Source organism: Sinohyriopsis cumingii, chromosome 17 (genome assembly GCF_028554795.1).
Source record: "Sinohyriopsis cumingii isolate HCF-2022 chromosome 17, ASM2855479v2, whole genome shotgun sequence".
NCBI classification, from domain to species: domain Eukaryota; kingdom Metazoa; phylum Mollusca; class Bivalvia; order Unionida; family Unionidae; genus Sinohyriopsis; species Sinohyriopsis cumingii.
In genome coordinates, this window is record NC_142977.1 from 74,605,230 (window position 1) to 74,626,261 (window position 21,032).

At 34.1% G+C, this 21,032-nt stretch overlaps 1 protein-coding gene across 1 annotated transcript; it reads right to left on the minus strand.

Moving 5' to 3' along the window:
• Window positions 1-1,193: 1,193 nt before the first annotated feature.
• LOC149779249 (uncharacterized) lies at window positions 1,194-13,665 on the minus strand. Its single transcript, XM_089938591.1, has 4 exons — window positions 13,520-13,665; window positions 3,344-3,513; window positions 2,675-2,791; window positions 1,194-1,593 (listed from the first exon to the last, which is right to left on the minus strand). The coding sequence occupies exons 2-4, from the start codon at window positions 3,501-3,503 to the stop codon at window positions 1,469-1,471; spliced, it is 402 nt and encodes a 133-aa protein (XP_089794717.1). The 5' UTR covers window positions 3,504-3,513; window positions 13,520-13,665; the 3' UTR covers window positions 1,194-1,468.
• Window positions 13,666-21,032: the final 7,367 nt, after the last annotated feature.

Genomic DNA, 21,032 nt, shown 5'->3' on the forward strand with positions numbered 1-21,032 from the left:
AACGTAGTTAAAGTAAATAATTTATGGACTAAGAACACTGGCTGATATCAACTTTGAATACTCATACGAAATTTGACAAAATTATAATATTTGAAACTGACATCCTATGGGTTATTTACTTTCGTACGGTTATAATATATATATATATATATATATATATATATATATATATATATATATATATATATATATATATATATATATATATATATATATATATATATATATATATATATATATATATATATATATATATATAACATTATATATATATAAAATTTCGAGATAACCTTCATAATTTGAAGTTTTACATCAGTTTTTTATTACATTTTTTAGAGCTGAAAAATTCATTTCAGTGGCTAATCAGTCCAGTAGGAAATCATTCTACAATATATATTTTGTTACGTAGTTGATAATGCACTTAAATACAAAGACTCACGTCGATTTCGTTTAGGTAACTGATATGTTACATGTATTATTTATGTAATAATTAACACACACACATTGCATACTGAGTCGTATCTGACCATTTATACATATTGTAATGTTAAGCTTAGAACGTATTTGTATGTACTAGTTCGTGTGTCCGTATGTCTCTCTATATAAAATGTTTTCTTTCTCCTTATTATTCGCACCCTTTTATTGACCGAATCAAGCAAAGCATTTTTATTTTAGCCTTGTAACACTATGAAATCTGAATTTTTGTGTGGACGACTTTATTTTTATCATGTGTTCATGAATATTGACGAAATTAAATCCAGTACGAAATAAAGTATTTGTTGTAGACTGGATGTTAAGGTAAAGAGTGTAACCCCATGAAATTTAATCCCCACGTAATTGCCAGCATACTCCCAAGCCACGACATTTGATTCGCACGAATGTCCACGAAATTGAATCCAGCACGAAGTACAGTATTGTAGATGGATGTTAAGGTAAACATTGTGACACCATGAAATTTAATCCTCACGTATATGTTCGTTTGCTCCTAAGCCAAAACATTTAATCCGCATGAATATTTATAATTGTATAGAATATAACAAAATGCAAAAAGCATAACACAATAGCTGCATATTATTAATTAGTTTAAACAAAATTGTCAAAATTTACCACAGAATATCAACAAAGATTCGTCTGTATGATATAAATTGTGTTTTACGCAGTAAATGTGTTAACACAAAACGCTTAATTAGTTATTATTAAACTTTATTTCTCAAGAAAAACAAAAATCACGTATAACATAACAAAATATAGTAGAGGATCGACAATGTACAGTGCGTGTGGCAAGAAAACAATGACGAGTTTAAGTAAAATGGAATCCTTTTCTTGCGTGGAGGCGAATGAAGATCACGTGTGAAACATTAATTGCTTGGAAAATATTGGTATAGTCACATGGTACTAATATCGGTCAAATACGAAAAGAGAATATTTGTAAAGACATCTCGAATATACACTAATGATTGCTGATTAGTTATCTGCCAAAGCGGAGACTGGGTAATTGGAGGCTGTCCTTTATCTGTCTCTCCCGGATATCGGACAGTAGAGCCTGGACCTTGGACATAAGGGCATCCATCTCACGCCTCTTGATGGGTGGAACTATAAACAAAACTACAGAGTAAATAAAGAAATAACATACATACATACAACGGTGAGACGGACAGAGGAAGGAGCATATAGATGAAAAGATTATTGGGTCGGATAACGTATAAATCGATTGCTTGTTAATTAATGAATTAGTTAATCGATTAGATAGATCTGAAGAAAAATGTGGCCTGATTTGATGAAAAAATACTTAGGATTACTGTGTTAAAAATTGTAACCTTTTCATTCCCATATATATATATATATATATATATATATATATATATATATATATATATATATATATATATATATATATATATATATATGAAAAGGTTACAACACAGTAATATATATAGGCTGGTTTTTATGGGGACTTTGAGTACATTATTTGCTATATCACGCCTATGAAATCGGAGACCAGTGTTTTTCCCAATGACACTCCGAGTCAGTCGACCGAGGTTAGTCTGGATGGACATTACGTCCGCTATCACTGGATATGGAATGCGTTGAAAACTGTTAAAGTTAACATAAAACTATACTTAGATATCCCGGATATATTTCATTGCTGCAACATGAGTAAATATATGTTGTCTGGTTTCCATTACGTAGATAGGATGTCTACTAATTAATGGTTATAAATTCGAGTCCTATTACGGTCATCAAATCGTGCCTCAGATGTTAAAATGTTGAATACACGCATAAATACGGCCCAAAGTTATGCATTCTGAATTGAGTTCAGAGTTACATTTCGTCATTATATGTTCTGTCTTCCTACCATACAACTGTTTCATGAAATGTGTTTCATTGGGTGAATTCATCGTTATTTTTGTTCACTAAAGAATCTTCTTCATGCTTTATTACAGTTTACATTTTTTAGAAATCTGACAGGTCACGCGTGTCTTTGCAAGCTTTTGATGTGACCAATTGACCTAGGGATTTTATGCACTGAAATAAATTTCAATGAGGTGAAAGTTAATCGTAATCAGTTTGATTAAATTTCAATGTTGTTACTTCAACATGCCATATTATGTATAGTGAAAAAGAAGATAGTTAATCACACCAGTGTGCATAAAATAATTTTATATTATGTTACCTTGATGTCCGTCAGAGTTTGATTCACTGCTGATAATTCGTGCTAGTTCGTCTGGAGTTAATAAATTATCATTCACGATCTCTCTAAATCTAAGTTTCTTAAGCATTTTGCTGAACTCTGAAATGAAAGACAACACAAGAAGGTGTACAGGAAACTAAGTTCAGAAACTCTACTATGTGTTCATACACATAGAAACACACACATACACACTTATATGTATAGACAGGCATACAACAAATGATTTTAGGCGTGGAGAAGTAAATACTCTAAGGATATATTTTCTGAATGAAAATGAAAACGAAACAACAGCACACGCTCACATTTTTGAACGGTTTTCAACTATTGATGCGAAGTTATCGCCTTAGCATACATGGGTAAATTCAAACATATATTTATTATTTGTAAAGCAGTCAACACATCACACAACACATCAAACAAAATGAAGCACATGAAATGGTCACTTGCACCTGATCCACAAGATAAAAATTAACTCCACAGGTGACAGTCCGTGTCCAAAAAGAAACTTTGTTCAACTAAAAGTTGTTATATTTTTGTTTTGAATATTGTAAAATTTAAATTCCTTGCTTCTGTCACAAGCGATGAGATAGCCATATTTGAACAAAACGAAATCCAAATCGTACAAAATACACACCAAAACGATATGCTTACCATCGGGAGCCATGCCTGATGGAATCCCTTCTTCTGGTGCAGCCCTCGGGAAATTCCCATCGTCGTTTGCCAACACTTCAAAGGGCACTCTTGGAATAGAGTGCACAGTGCATGCGCAACAAGCCAGCACGAACCACAATGTAACCACTAGCACATCCATATTTTGAATTCTAGAAGAAGAAAAAATTACATTGATATCAAACGTGATTCTTTTTATTCAACCATGACTGAATGAATGAACGAAAGAATGAATGTATAAATGAATGAAATACATTTTTATGAATAATTTTTAAAAAAAGTTTTATATGCTAGCACCTTCATTATGTCATATAAAGAAATAGTCAAGGAAATTTGTTTATGTGGTGTTTTTAAAGGCGGTTACCATTTATGTTATACGCACTTACAACGGCATATTCACATTAGTGGATAAACTAGATTCATAGACAAAAACTGATATAAAAAAACAAAACAAAAAATGAGCAAATCTGACATAGGGAAAATATAATTTAATATACTTGTTGCATAATGGTGCTAGATTTAATCGAAGTGTAAGACATCTGGCAATGACTGTTGGTCTATATTATTTAGTTTATACGGCATATGAAAAGTATACACATCCAGGCAAAAATCAAATCATTCTTCTGTGAGTATTCTCGATCTTTTGCACGATGAATGTTGATTAACGGGGCATACGTACCAGGGAAGAATGTGAACCAATAGGGTTTATTTACGAGAAAAGAATGTGAGGCTAGATTAATGAGACCTATGTACAAGGGAACAAACAGAGGTACGTGGGTGGGAATGTGCATTCATATAACCTCTATAAGGGGGAAGGGGAATGTGGATTAACAGGGCATACGTACGAGGAAAAACAAGGTCTATATATTGCGTTGTTACATACTTTAGTTTACCTCACTGAAGGCTCATAGGACAATGTTTGGGTTGGTTTGGTTTTCGTTTCTTTACGGCACAAAAGCAGTTGAAAGTTACCTCGTTCCAGGGTAAATACTGGAACGTGCCATGCCCAAGGACACACCACATTAGCCAATCATTAGCTGATCTATCTGATGGTGGGCATCGAACTTGTTAGGAAAATTATTTAATAATTCCGATTATTGTTGGTGGTATTCCTATATTTGACGGGTAATACACTAAATAAAACCTAAACATACGTAATCCAAACTTCATTATATTCCAGCGGGCTGCGTACTTCTTAAAAGTAGTTTTTTTTTCTTCAGAATATTGCGGGGAAAACTGCCTTTCAGTTGACACAGCCCGGCAGAATACTATACCGGGTTTGATCTGACCAGTTCTTTTTTAAAAATATCCACTATAACTCGATCATATTTGCTATGAAATTCAAATAATTGCTTCAAAATTTTTTTATTTATAAAGTTTTAGTATTTACCAGATTTATTGTGCAACTTCGAGTTAAAAATTGGATGTTAACATAATCGGAAATTCTTACAAAAGAAGGTGATAAATAAATTCATGAATATGCGTTTCATCCAGCATGGGTAAAGACTCTTTCGTCTAACTGCTGAATCAAATTGAGAAGCAATGTAATAGCAGCTGGGGATGAATTAGGCCTACCTGTCACCACTTACCAACCACCTTTGGTGTTGGATTGAATATTGGCATGTTGCAATTTACGAGCCAGGAAACCCGAATACTGACAAATAAAATCATAATAATCAACATTTGTAGGCCATCTGCAATGTTATTTTTATGTGTAATATTGATGCATGAATTAAATCATATAATTGTCTCAGATATCAATCATGCGCTGGTCGCGTGTCAATTAAATGGAATGTTTACGTGGAGTGCCGCCGAAGTTGAACCGCCGTTATGCTACTCTCGTCATTGCGAACAATGGAATTTCATACTAATACCCCGGGGGTGATGGATTCTATCTCCGCTAAAACATGCTTTAGAATTCAACAGAACTTCAGATTACTGATTAATTTCACGGGATTCTGAATTTTCAAGAAATGCTTTTTACATGCTAAACGATGTTATGAAAATGGACCAAATGAGCCCAGTATGTACTTATTTCAGTCTCTAGGTGTCAGATTGTTATATGTAACAAACACGGCATAAGGTTATTGAAGTGTATACAATTATAAATGTACGTCAAATTGTATACTAAGTTTTACCTTCTTACAATAATAAGCCATTTTGGGAATTCAAATATGCTCTCTTACATATTATTACAACCAGAAAACAAAAAGTCGTTATTCTGTCAAAGTCACTTGGTAACTTCAGAAACAAATTGAATAGCTCAGTGGTTATGTCCTCATTCGGTGCCGGATACAACGTCTATTTCTGACGCGTGCAAAACGTACTTGGTAGTCTATTTAAAGTCCGTGGTTACCTACGGGTTTCCAAGTTTCCTCCATCCCATAAACCGCAATATACCGACGTCGAGAACAAGTATTATTCAATTTAAGTAAATAGATATTGTTTAAATAAGCGAATTTTCTGTCCGTTGTCTACAAGTGCACATAATTAATGGTAACTTTAATGCACTGACATCCAAATGCAAATCTGACAAATAATGAAACAGGTTATTTCATAAAAGGGTGTTTCATTGCTTTTTGAAATTTTTATTTGTACTTTTAAAACTATTTTTGGCTGTTATCATGATGTAATGTATACCGTTATGTCACGATAATGTTATCTCACTTATACCTTTATGTTACGCATTTAAGAAATGTGCCTAAGTTTTAGACATATGATTTGCGGCATGCTGAAGAAAAGAGAAATATTTGTTTGTTTACAAGTATTCGTAAACGATGTTTGATAACAGCTATCGGAATTATTTGTTAAACATATGAAAATTATATATAAAGATTTAGCACAAGAACGAAGATGAATTGCATCTGTTAAAAGTATTGATTTATATATCAATCAAATGAAACGTCGGATTGTGATAAGTCGACAATTGCAACACATAAAAGGCATTGTGGACTGTATGATGGGCTTAATGACCTGTGGATTAATCATTTAGATTTGGCCGATTTTTTTTGATTTTTTTTTTACCGAAGAGCGGTATTGTCCAAATGGAAAAGAAAATGTAGACCAGATTTTTGTGAATAAATAAATGCAAATCTACAATCTTTAAAAGTGATTTCGTTAATTAGGACGTTATAATGACGTCAGTTATAAACATGTCAGATTTCACTGACACATATCCTGAAGCTACAGTAAGATTAAATTATTTGTTTTCTTATCTGTTTGAAAATATTAAGATTAAATTTGTCAATTTTTTATTTGACGACAGGAATTTAGCAAGCAGACCCAAAAGTTCAGCTAGATGGACGTATTTTGAATACGTAGTGGTTTTCCCTGTGTTTCCTGCCCCACCCCCCCACCCCCATCTAATACCACATCATGACATCCAAATTACGTTAAATAATAAATAAACTGTCATAATTTGTTAATATTGTTTATTTAATCGATAATGTAATGATAAATATATGGTTGCTAAATATCTTCATGTTTGACGAAGGTGTGTTCCACAATGTGAAAATATATAGGTGTAAAAACCAGGTCTATACGTCTTAAAACTGAATTCTAAATCATACTCGAAAATATTCTGACTAATCAAAAGGCTGAAATTTGTACATTATGACCAATCAAAAGGCTGAAATTTGTAAATTATAACCAATCAAAAGGCTGCATTGTTACATTATGACCAAATCAATAGGCTGCATTTGCGCACTTCGAGTAACAATTTATAATCTTGACGAACATTTATTACACGAATTTTCAAGAAATGTTTCCTGGGGAAGGCATTAGGTTCGTTGATATAATCAAATGTTTCATGGCGAACTTTAATGCACTTCTTTATATATTTTATGCATTAGGTGCTGATTGTGAATTATTGAAAACAAACATCAAAGAGGCAAGTTATTTTTAAAAAAAATTACGAAGATGATGCGAGCTAAACGTAATACTTAAAATTATTCAAATTTTTTTATATACAAGAGTAGATCTGAATTATTAGTAAGGAATCGTAAAGTATTTCTTTCAAAGATTTAGTAAATTCAGAAAAAATATTGTTAGACATCATGTGTGTTCTCTAGTTTTCTGGTGTTCAAATTACTGTGTACTCTAATTAAAATTATGTGCATAAAGTCAAGAGTCATGTACCAAAGGGAATATGCACGTTCTTTATTTCCACGGATGACGTCGTGACGTTATGAACGGTAAGCGCGTAATGTTCGAAGCATCCGAATATACTTAAACTACGCTGCTGTCGGGTAAAACGCAAACCGAATTCGAGCGATTGACAAAAAGAAAATACAGCAATGCTTACCATTTGAAAAGATGCAATTGTCACCAGAATATTCTGTTCTGTTCAAAATAATATTAATTTTGGACACACAGGATACCATCCCTGTTTTCCTGACTCGCGTTATGTCTGCCTATTCTGCGCATAGCTTTGAAAAGATGTAATGTTTATCCATCTTCCTACAGAAATGAAATATATTACTTTGGACTGTTTCTGTCAGCAGTTTAGTAGAGTAATTAAGTCAAGTTTATAGCTAGTTTTATAAAATTCAACGTACAACTGCTAATAAATGGCAAGAGACTAAACCGATCTTGCAAAAAAAGTTAGTAAAGTTCAACATTTTATGAAAAATAAGCTATTACGTGGAAGAGAAACAACAATGAATAGGATGTAATGTAATTTACAACGCTTTGTTGATAGGGAAAAGTTACAACAGAATTTAGAAACAGACTATACTCTAGGGAATCTGTTGAGAATTTATGTTCTAGCGTCAAGTAGACACGTTGGGTAGCAGACGATTTTGTACGTGTGGGACAACTTCTTGCAAAATCTAAACTTGGATTAAGATACAGTTTTGTTTTAAGGTACACATTTCCATCTTTTATATAATGTATTTATTTGTATAATTCTAAAAGATGCATAGTAAATCGAATTTTCTGGGTTACATTTTCAAGAAGGTCATGGAGTGGGTCTTTACGTTGCCATTTAGAAATCGCATTTTTATGTGCATTTCGAGTCTAAATATATGATATTTTTGTACACTTTATGAATATAAATTTTCTTAATTAATGTACGATTCTTCCTTCTGGATATAAATTGGATTTTTGACCCAAAATAGCACGTGATAAACTGTTTACAGAAATGACGTATCGTTGCGCAGAATTACCCGACGCGCAGAATAGGCCGACATGGCAGTAATTTTACCATGCTAAATTTCAGTTTTATTGAATAAATAATGTTTTTTCGTCATTTAATAAACAGAAAGTTACAGTTATGTTTATTTCAGATGAAAGTTATGAAAATTGAAATTGTGGGCTTGAGAAGGTTCTTTAACGATATAAATTATCGGTATCGTTCCATAAATTCCATTTGAAAGGAGCACTCCGGTATGTATGAGAAAATCAATTCTAGAAGTCATTTTATCATCAGCTGTGATCCCGAGAGGATGACAACAACAAAATTGGGTCTTTTTACAGTCTGAAGGAATAAAGACATTGGAAAGTTGTTTTTTTTTTTTTTAAATACAAATGTTAATGACTTTGCAATAATGTGCAAGAAATGTTAACAATAAAGGTAATGTACCAGTATATTGCAGAGAAGGATATTTGATGTTCATCTTTTATTATTTATTACTTTACACACCGCATTCGTTATAAAGGTAAGGGAAATCACGTTCCTGATTTTACAGTATTGAGATAAACAACGTTTCGCATGCAGTTGTGGGAATAATATACAAACATCTGGTTACAGATTTTAATTTTTTTTATACCAATATATTGTTTACCGAGAAACCAAATGAGATGTACATATAACGAAGCATAGTATCAAATGAACAATGAAATATTCAAATTACAAAAAGCAAATTAACAATACTTACAGAAAACATGTACAATTCACGGTGTTTATATTACGGTGTCAATACAAGATATAGCATCATATACAATTATCCGTGTTGTACTTTAACATTACCTGTGTGGTTAAAAGAAAGGCTAATGATTCGTTTGTGGTTTAATGAATTTTGAAGAATATTATCGAAAATATTGACTCTACTGGGTTAAGACATACCAAACTAATTTTAACAACAAGTTCATTGTTAATAAAAGCACCATTAATATTATTCGAATGTTTGCGGTTTTATTTTTAAATTTAACATTCTTGAGAATTGCGATCTAATAAAAATATATAACGTGCGAGACCTGATTCAGTACATTCTGATTTGGAATATTCTGTGAAAAAGATACCAAAGTTTCGAAGAAGAAGAAAACCAGAAAGATAAAAAGAACCTGCTGTATTAAGGAATTCTGCTGTTTACATTGTAAAACCAATTCAAATGCAACGTTAAATCTTGGATTCTATTTTCCAAACGATATTTTGCCTGATTATATTCTTTAAAAATAGAAACAATTATTTCTGTTTTTCAGTGATTTCTCACTTTGCAATTGGTGACATAAATGTAAATACGATGCTATTAAAACGTATTTCTACATCTGAATCCATTCTTTATCAACATGCATCCCATATTCAGTTAAAGAAATAAGTGATCATTTGATTGATGGCAAAATTAGATGTTTAAGATGACCTGCTCGTGAATCTGACGAATAATTTAGATAACTAACAAAGTTCTCCAACTTTTTCTTTAGGGCATTTCACTTTTGTGCCAGGTAATATGCTGCGGTCATTTGGCATTGTTTAGACAAATTATTTTGAACAGATATCTGAATCGTTTATCAAAGCAAACATATAAAGATACCCAAATGCGAATCATTTTGGTTTGATTTTGTCTACAACTTGATAATTTTAAAATCACATCTACCTCTGTTTTTACAGTTCAGGAGGCAGATACGAAGTTTGACATCACCTCTACCTCTGTCTTTACAGTTCAGGACGAAAATACGAAGTTTGACATCACCTCTACCTCTGTCTTTACAGATACGAAGTTTGACATCACCTCTACCTTTGTCTTTACAGATATGAAGTTTGACATCACCTCTACCTCTGTCTTTACTGGTATGAGGTTTGACTTTAACAGTGTTCTCATCGTGCCTATGCTTATTACCGAAACTCCTCTTTATTTGGTACCAATGACGGACTGCACGAAGAGAAGGAAACGTCTTCAGAAACTTTTCCGGTTATTCCCATTTAGGCGAATTTCTGCAAATGAAGGTTGCTCGAACGTACTGGAAGCATCTCTAGTGAAGACATACGGCTGCATAGCGCGAGACTAATTATCTCTTATTCCAGTGTTAATATGAATTCCGTAACATTCAGCAGTGCAATCAATGTAGCTCAACTCTATAGCCTAACCCCCCGATCCGCACCCTCGCCCACCCTTGTCTCTACCAATCAAACGCCAATCTATATAATGCAATTTAGGGTCACAAAGTGAATTCACACCCGGTAACATTACGGGCAAGATCACGTCTTAAATCTGCACGGATTATTTCAACACTACGCGCGTGGACACATCTTTTTTATTCGAGTGAGACATATACATAGCTTCGATAGAAATCGAAATATATTAATGCTTTCATATACGACGAAGGCGTGGTCCTTAATGTTTCAATTGAATATTGTTTCTTATTAATTTCATGCACAAGGAAAAAGTGACTCTATGGAATTCAAATTCTTGCACATTTAGAAACTTAATAGTATAATAAATATAACCTGATTGTGACGAAAATTTGTTCGTCTCTGTAATGGGTAAATCACAATCATGAAATTGGTGTTTTTACTTTCGATATTTGAAATCTGGAGAAAGAATTATGAACATTTGTGATCAAAACTTTTTCTTGTTGCTACAGTTGAAATTTGTCTCGTTAGCAATAATGACGGTCGAATTATTTTATTCTAGATTATGTCTGGTTTAATGTTTGCATTTCAAAGTGCCGTAATGTTTGACTTCTCCGGCATGAACAAAAGTGGCTTGCTATTTAAAACCGAAGTAAATATTTTCATACTTCAATGTGGAGAATTTGATACATGCGTGCTTCGTGAATCAGGATCATTTGCTTTGTGTTGTATATTTAGTTGTTGTATCAAACAAAAGTCTTCTAAAACCGCAGACAAGAGATGATCATTCAACCAAAAGATTTCGCAGTGTCATGTTTATCCTGTTGTTAATATATACGAAATGAGACAGACAGTAATATGGATTTTGAATTTAATTTTAGAAAATTCGACCGTCTTACAGTCAATCATTTGACAAAGTGACTTCGGTTATTTAATTTGGCAGCGAACAACACTATTGTAAAACAGTTTCTGTCTTCAGTCGCGTTCCAACCTGTAATTGGTTTATCACACAAACCGAATGTTTATACTAATTTATCTGAATAATTTATACCCTGATGGTCCAACCCTACCTTCTACATTTTCTTATTAAAATAGTATTAACCTTCATCAGGACCAAATTTAGTTTTACATATAGTTGTCATGAACAGGGAAAAATCTTTCCGCGGTAATTCTGCATGACAAACTTGGATGAAAAATGAAAGTGAATCTTGAGAATAACGAGAGTTTACATGTCTTCATTAAACACGACAATATAGTTTCCATAGCTAGCGTTATTTGCTTAGTGTTCCATTTTTTAAGAACATCTATGAAAACAGAAATCAACACGAGAGCGAAGCCTTTCCTTTCTGAATAGTAGAACAGTTTCCATAAGACGGGTTAGGTCTATAATTGAATTCACTCAGGTGCAGTATTATCGAGTATTTGAATGCCCTAGATCAGAGGTGGGCAAACTTTCCAGTGCAAGTGCCGCATACACAAATTTACACCTTGTCGCGGGCCGCATAGTTCATTAAGTAAAATAATTAATATTTGAAATATTAAAAACAAAAGGTTTTTCTAAATAACATCTAATTAATTCTCAGTTGTTAGTATGTTGTTAATATTTGAAAACTTAAACTTCAAAAGAAGCACATTTATTTGATAAACAGAGTAACATAAACAGAGTCAGTGCGAATGATGACTTGTTCCTAGGCCGCATGAATACCCTTGGCGGGCCGCATGAAAGCCCTTGGCGGGCCGCATGCGGCCCGCAGGCCGTAGTTTACCCAACCCTATCCTAGATTCATGTAATTTAACATTTAGTATAAACATTTGATATTCACATTTCCTTGGATCAAAACATTAATTTCTTTCTTTGAGCATAGCTTGAAATATGTCTTAATGATTTTGTTTTTTGAACATCTATGTTCATTTCAAATATACAGGCGGTAAGAAAATCAGTAAGTGTTACACCTATCTTAGATTCTGTAATTTTTCTCCTCCGGAAAATCTCAGTATAATTCTATTTGTAATTTTTTTAGACGTTGAAAAATTGATTGGATGCAAACGATATAGTAGAAAAGTCTTTAAACCAATCACCATCTGATCTAGCCAAGAATCCGATTTGTTACACTATGTAAATAGGGTAACGTATGGGAACATTGGATAACGAAGATGACTCAACAAAATTGCTACAATGAACTCTGGAAAGAGTCAAAGTGGCAATAACTTGAAAATGTGGTTCAGCATTTAAATAAACGCTATAAGTCTTGTACAAAGTATAAATGACAATGTTACTACAGACATTTGTTTATAAAAGTATTCCCCTCCCCACCAATAAGCTGAACAATAGATAATGGCTATAAATAACTAATCTAAATATAGAAGTAAAACAATTAATGGTCTTAAAAGACCGAAAATTAATATTCCCATGGGGAATGCAAACTGGCTCCCATTTCGCTCTACATTGCAAGTCTGTAAACTACTTACAATTAAAACACCACAACTCGTAATAATAATCGTCGTCTGATTACATACCGTAAAAGTATAATTTATGGAACACTTTTTTACCTTGCTGAAACAGTACATTGATATATGGCTTTGAAACCGTCTATTAATCAGGTGTGAAAATTATGCATTCAACAAATATTAATAAAATGATCTTAAAAGGAATATAATGTTAAGTTGCTTTTTCACACAATTCTTTGATAATTATAAAAAAAAAATTTTTAATGACATAGTCCTTGCAAAATTAATAATTATGAGAAACTTTAAGTGTTTCCAATTTCCACGAACAATTAATAGATTTAACTACAAGGAAGGAACAAAATGTCGAGAGAAGCAATGAGCAAAAGACCAAGGAACATGCATCCGAGAGAGAGAGAGATTACCTGCTGTCTTTTGCACACCTAATCACGTGATTTTCTTCTATGCGATGTTTCCTCAGCGGAACAACTAAGCAATGCTTGCCGTTTTATACTTTTCCAAAACCGTTCACTTTTCATAACCTGAAAATGAACATTGAGTCACGTGATTTTATCAATTAACGAGATCATTGTTAGTGTGGGAGTCGTGACGTTGACAACACTAGCAGGAAATTTGGGGATTAACAGATCTACTGCATTAACAAAACGTCAATCTACAACATTTTCAAAATTGACGAACGAGGGAAGAGCTTCTGTTTGGTTAATAGGTATTCCATTATTTTGATTGACGATTCCATAATTTGATCGTATAAAGCGAGGACGGGGGATTGTCCAACACAATGAGGAGTCAGATTTCATATTGTGTCTATGTATCGACCTTTTATCTACCCCTTTCTTTCGCGCAATAATCGTGCGCATTCAGCTTTGAAACGCTTGTTAAGTGATAATAGATTGGCTACTTTATCATGGAGGATGTCCGCGTCCGGGTAAAGAAACACTGGCACGCGACGTCAATCAAACCTTCGTTGACAATTGAACCGGGTAGCAACAATATAGACGGTAATGGTGGCAGCTGTCAAATGAAGTGAAAGTTCCTTAAAGCAGTGTCAGTGTCTATCGTAACATGACCGTTTTGATCAATAAACACTGAAACTGTGAACACAATCAACTATTTGGATGAGAAAGTTTACATTTTACCATTTGAAGCACCTCCAAAAATGACAAACGGTGTCATTAAGCGGACTGGGACGAACCTTATTACTGGAACAAGTGATCTCTTCATAATATTTCAATTTGTACCTTTATAAAAATTCATTTTATACACACACACAGTCCCTATCGGAAGAAAAATATTGTTCATTTCGAGATACAGATGAAGGAAGGAAAGACAGATTCAAAGTAATCAATAAATAATGATAGAGTAACATTTTAGATTGTCAAATTTGCACATATAATTTATATAACTAAATTAAAAAAATCCAGCTTGCGTGATATAATTAAGTTGCATTCTTTTATTGATATTTAGATCATCAACATTTACTATCCTTACAATTTAATTTCAATACCACGCAAGTAGAAAGATAAATAATACCGTATGAATACGTGGAATGAATTGCCCACTGAACTTAGACACAAAGACACAGTGATCACATTCAAGAGGACTCTCAAAACTCACTTATTTCGACTGCAAGAACAAACTTAAAAATCTAATAAAGTTTCCTTCCTGAAATATTCTCAGCATGTTTTTTATTTGTTAATGTTTTTCTAATTTCATGGTATTTGTTTTTTGTAATAATATTATTATATGTTTTTTAATCTTATAGGTGATGTTTAATGTTGTAAAGTGCTTAGAGCTTCTAAAGATTAGGCACTATACAAAGTCCTCATTATTATTATTATTATTATTATTATTATGATACACATTTATTAGTTCTTTATTTTTTTGGGAATACACATGAGAAAATAATCCTTTCAGTAATGTCTGACTCAAGAACAAAATATTTTTTTTCTTTTTCAAAGTGCATGTTAATCCATTAATCCTAAATAAGATTATGAGACTATGTTCATACTTTGTTCTTCGTCTTAAGAAAACCTTAGGCATGAAATCCGAGACACGTAAGAAATGTTTAAAAATTCATTTGAAATCTCATATCGACGCATTATATCGCGACTGCTAATGGGCGTTCATGGACGTTGTTTGGAACAAGTTAGATTGTTACGAACTTGTAACTAAAAAAACTAAAAACCCGATACACAAGCGAATCTACCACTAACAACAAACAAACTATAACTCAATGCCAATACACAAGCATAAAATCCAATAACGATACACAAACATAGGTCACAAACACATTATATATATATATATATATATATATATATATATATATATATATATATATATATATATATATATATATATATATATATATATAATTGGTTAATTAGTTTTTATTTTATTGTTCCCAGAGGATGATGTTTCTATGACTTAATTTCTTGTGAATGGAACACTATAGTCTCGCGAATTAATATCTTGTAATTTCAGTATCTTGTTTGTCGAACTTGATTCAACGTGTTTTATGTTTTGGGGCTAAATGTTTCATAGCTTTGTTTCTTAGGGCTATATTTTACGTACGTTTTTGTCTCAGGGTGTTTGTATTAGGGCTATATTTTACGCACGTTTTTGTCTCAGGGTGTTTGTATTAGGGCTATATTTTACATACGTTTTTGTCTCAGGGGCTACATTTGTTGTAGCTTTATGTCTTATGGGCTGTATTGTTAATTGATGTTTGTATTAGGGCTATATTTGCAATGGCTTGATTTTATAGGGCTAACGTTTCATAGCCTTATGCCTTAGGGCTATATTTTTCACGGCTTTATGTCTTAGAGTTATATTTTCTATAGGCTTATATCTTAGGGACTATATTTTTCACAGCCTTATATCTTAGGACTATATTTTCATAACTTTACGTGCTTGGGCTATATTTTTCATAACTTTATGTGTTAGGGCTATATTGTTTCCATAGCTTTATGTGTTAGGACTATATTATTCATAGCTATATGTGTTAGGGCTATATTTTTCATAGCTTTATGTGTTAGGGTTATAGTTTTCATAACTTTATGTTATAGTTTTCATCGCTTTATGCCTTGGAGGTATATTTGTCACAACTTTTTGCCTTAGGGCTACATTTTGAATACTATTATCTCTTAGGGGCTATATTTTTCATAGTTTGATGTCTTAAGGGATATATTTTTCATAGCTTTATGTGCGTTTGAGATTACAATTATCTATCACGACACCCCAGCAAATAAACTGTTATAGTTCCGCATAACATTTCTCCGCTGATGGTTTTTACACACTTGTGTATTAGCGTGGAAGCCTTGCTTCTCAAGTTCGCGTAAGAACGCGTTGAATCAGTATAATGGGTTATCAAGCCGTGCTACACGACCATCACGATACTAGTCGGTGTTCAGTGACGTGACCTTGCAGATAGCAAGCTATCATTAGACGCTGACAACACATAAGTGATTAATTCTTAGAGAATAGTACTTGACTATTATATAACACTATTAGAAACCACACAGTTTGACACGTATAGTATTTTGAAAGGATTTACATATGCGGCAAATATATAATAAATTGTTATAATTATGGACACGATATCGGTAGAATTGAAAAGCACTGGCAATAGAATTATACAGGTGCGCATATTATAAATGAGTCAAATGAAACAGGATAATAAGAAACTAAAACAAATAAAAAGAAACAATCAAATATTGGAAATAATTGAACAAATCACGGATATATGAAAACTGAGTGAAAATGGAACATAAATAATCTACTCTATCTCAAAAAATGATGTATTTGTTTTAGAAAGTAACATATTTAAATGTTAAATTAAAGGAGACAAATTCAAGGAAATTTAAAGAGCAACGAGGTGTAAGATAAAAAAGGAAACGGATACAAAAACAAAATGTATGTAACTTATATATATGTGTGCATGAGGACAAAGCGATTGAAATAAAAAATAAGGAAAACAAAATCCTCGGCCCATTTGATAACAAAATATAAAAAAACAACAATAAGAAAAGAAAACACATTACTAGCATAATATTGCTCAGTACCAACTAAAAATACATAAAGGACAGGGAACTAGGTATGGAGCGCTGACATTACAGTCATGCTCGCGAGACTGCCAGGCCTGTTAGACTGTTTCAGAATAAAGGAGGGCATAGCAAATCATACCCCGCCACACACAAAAAACAACAATGGAGGAACGGAAACATAGAAAATATGCAAACAAGAGTATCGCATAACACGCACATACAAACAAATGCCATATAAAGAACACATATTTTTACATTCAGAACAAACTTTGAATCCTCTGTGCACCTTTACTTTTATTTTCCATTGCTGCGACATTCGAGGTAACCTTTGTCCTCTTCGTTAATTTGTCAACGGCTGCTGCACCCCTGCAATAAACACTGAGGCGTTAGTATATGGTAGCCAGTGTTTCATCCATATTTATGACATCAATGTACTTTGCCTGCAGACTTTGTCCACGATAGGCTATGCCTATATATGCAAGCTTGGTCTTCTTGCGTCATTTTTACAAACCATTATGCCATTCTTTTTTGATTGGTTGTTGGAGTCCAGTCGTATATCCAACCTTTTTCCAGGCCCGTTTCAATCTAGGACCTTGACCAGAAAAAAATAATATTGTCGTGTTCGTCGGTGTTATGCTATTTTCCCAGGGCTTGCTCAAGAACGCAGACGTTATAATATGCAACCCAAAGATACCCACCCGTTCTTTGGACCTGGTGTGCCTTCGATTAATCCTGGGATGAGTTTCCAAATGTATTCGCTGCGGGCACCTGGGACCAACGTAGTTTATTCACGATTTACTTCACTGACTGGATTGACAAGAATCGCGTTTGAATACGGATTTTTATTATGCAATGTAATGACCTTGATAAATATATACAAAGACGTAACCTTCCATCGATTTCATAGCAGAGTATATTGACTGACCGTCACCCAAAAGCCGCCCAGGACCAACAGGAACTTCTTAAATATATACTTGTTTCCGAACGCGTCACAGTTATGTTTCAGTTACGGCCGCCCGCATGAGAAGACTTCACAGCAAGCATTGAACAAATATGTACAATGCTGATCACACCAACAAAAGACATTGCAGCCTTGACCGAAAATAACTCGGAATACGTGGCACTGATGATGGGACAGCAAAAGAACCTGGTTCGATAGACAAGGCAGCTAAACGCGCCAAGGATATCAAGAAAGCCACGTGAGCAACCGTGGTGATAATTGAACGCTTGCCAGAGAAGATTGCCGGAGTCGAACAAGGCCTAGTTGAAACCAAAGGCTACATTCAGGACCTAGAAGAAGGTGTCCATTGGCAATGACGCATCCTACACAACCACAGCCACCCATGCAAATGTTCCTGGAAACTTTGACGATACAACTGTACATTAGAGATCGATTTTATATTTAATACAATGATATTTGTAGGTGTTCGTGTAATTCCAATTCGCGTTATCAACGCGAGAAAACCTGTTTTTGCGATATATTACAGAAATGGTCATGGCAATGTCATCCAGGGATTATTCACATGAGTGGTAAAGTTTCTCGCGGACATTTCCTCAGACTCTGCTCTGATGATCTCTACATAAGTTGAAATGCGATTCGTTGATATCAATACAGCACGCTGTGGAACGGTCGAAAACCCTTGGATCGCAGTCTATTCAATCGATTCGAGATCAACTACGACGATTAGTGACTTGAAAAACAAACACGGTTACATTTTTATCGACAGCAACAATGCCAGCTCCGTTAGTAAAATTACTAAGCACGTTCTCATGCTGATCCTGTAATTGCAAATCTGGTATTGGGGAGCGAATAACGGTTGTGGATAGGCCACAAAAGGTATTAAATAAAGCCAGTAATGCATAAACATGTACAAACAATGACTTATTTCAAATACGTATCCAATCACACGTGGGACGCGCCTGTGTTGCGATACATTTGTGATCGAGATTACCAATTTTACGCATACGAGGCTAGTGAGCCAAACCAGCAGACAACAATGCTGTATACAGCTCGAATGATAAAGTTGGATTTGTCAATAACTATATAATGGCGTTGTTCATCAAAACGTTATTTTGTCGAAAGAAAATAAATTGATGTTAGTTTGGACAACGTCAACGTAGACACGACAATACTTGGACTTGCTCTTATCAGTAAGACCAGCTGACCCGACGATTATTTTGTTATATTTGGATACATTCAAACCTCTTGATCATATCAAATACAACGTCGACGCCGCCAACGACAATGCGGTCACTGACGACATTCCTGACGACAATCTTGATTTCAGTGGTGAATTTTAGTGCACGATTCCATTCCGAGAAATATTTGGGTTCTACAGAGACGTCCGTAAAGTTATTTTTAGAAGCTAGTGTTATTTCTAAACACGCAGTCGTGTTAAACGTAAGAGTAACGACTACCATGCAAGTTAGCATGATGCCGCCGTTGTCGATGGTAGAGTTGAGTTATCCATTCGTACGCTTTATATATCCCCAATGAGTCCATCAGTGGCCACAGTCACACATCATCATTTACAGAGTCTTGCAGAACTTCTACGATCTCACTTCTAACAATGATCACAGACTCAGTGCCAAGAGAAGTCAGAGGAGAATTCTCAAATAAGTACCCAACAAGGTATTAGGGTACCGCTTAAGGTGCGCGTGACATTTCAGATAAGAGATAATTTGGTTGACCGAAATGGAAAGTCCGATGTATCATCGGCTGTTGAAATACATGGGCCGCGACCAAAACGTTGACACAGGCTTGCAGATTTCCAAGAAAGACTTCACTACGTTCTTCACGAGTTTTTACCTTTCTTTAGAGCATCTAGACCTGGTTAAGCAGTCTGTGGTTGACATGTACTTCAAAGCACGTGTAGGAGGAATTATTGGTAAGCTGGATGATAGATGCATTGCGGTGAATGTCTCCAACAAGGCCATATCATTGCAGGACTCAAGTTGCTGGATGGGCGTCAGTGAAGCACTAATAGAGAAATCGCAGCTGTTTTAAAAAAACATAGGGGTAACTGAACATATAAAATCTCAGATAAAATGTCACATCTTGTCTGAGGTCAACTTGAACAGATGTCAGCCACGATGACAGAAGGCTTTCTAGGTAAAGTCCAGGAAGAAATCCAGAAAAATCTGTGAATCGTAGACAGAGTCCAATTTCCTTGGTTTTCTCAGCAATGATCCAGACTTGACATTAATCAGCTAAACCATATAATATAAAAAAGTATGCATACGAGAAAAAAGGCGGTGATACACTACAGGGAAGCATCCTTTTATAAATCATGTGTCAATAAGGATGGAACTAAAGTATCTTTAATCAATGGCCGAATAAAAAAGTATTGATGTCAAAACATTCCTCCAGTTCCTGTAATATATCCATGAGCAACTTTAGATAACAGAAACCACGTTCACCTAAAAAGTAAAAATGTCCGCGAAAATAAGCGAGGTCTTAAAAAAGACAGCCACACGTTACTAGTTTAAGCCACAACTTATATTCCAGTGTTTTGGTTGTCTTTGCTAAAAAAAATAGATCTGAGATGATATTCCATCACTGTTAGTTAATATTAATGACAGTCGTTAAATTAATCGAAACATAATTATCTCGCGAATATGTTCAGGGCCGACAAGGGTACGTGGGTGGGCAACTGGAGATATATTCCCGGGGTCCGGGCCCGTAAGGGGTCCCGGGCCGAACAACACTTTTTAATTTTATAAAAGAAATATTTTGTTTGAACAAGAACTAGGAGAGTCCCGGGCGTTTCTTACCCCAGGGCCCGTGATCGCTCTCTACGGCCCTGCATAAGTTGAGAATTCCATATCATACAAAAGACATGAATAAATGAAGCAGAACATAGTGTAGATT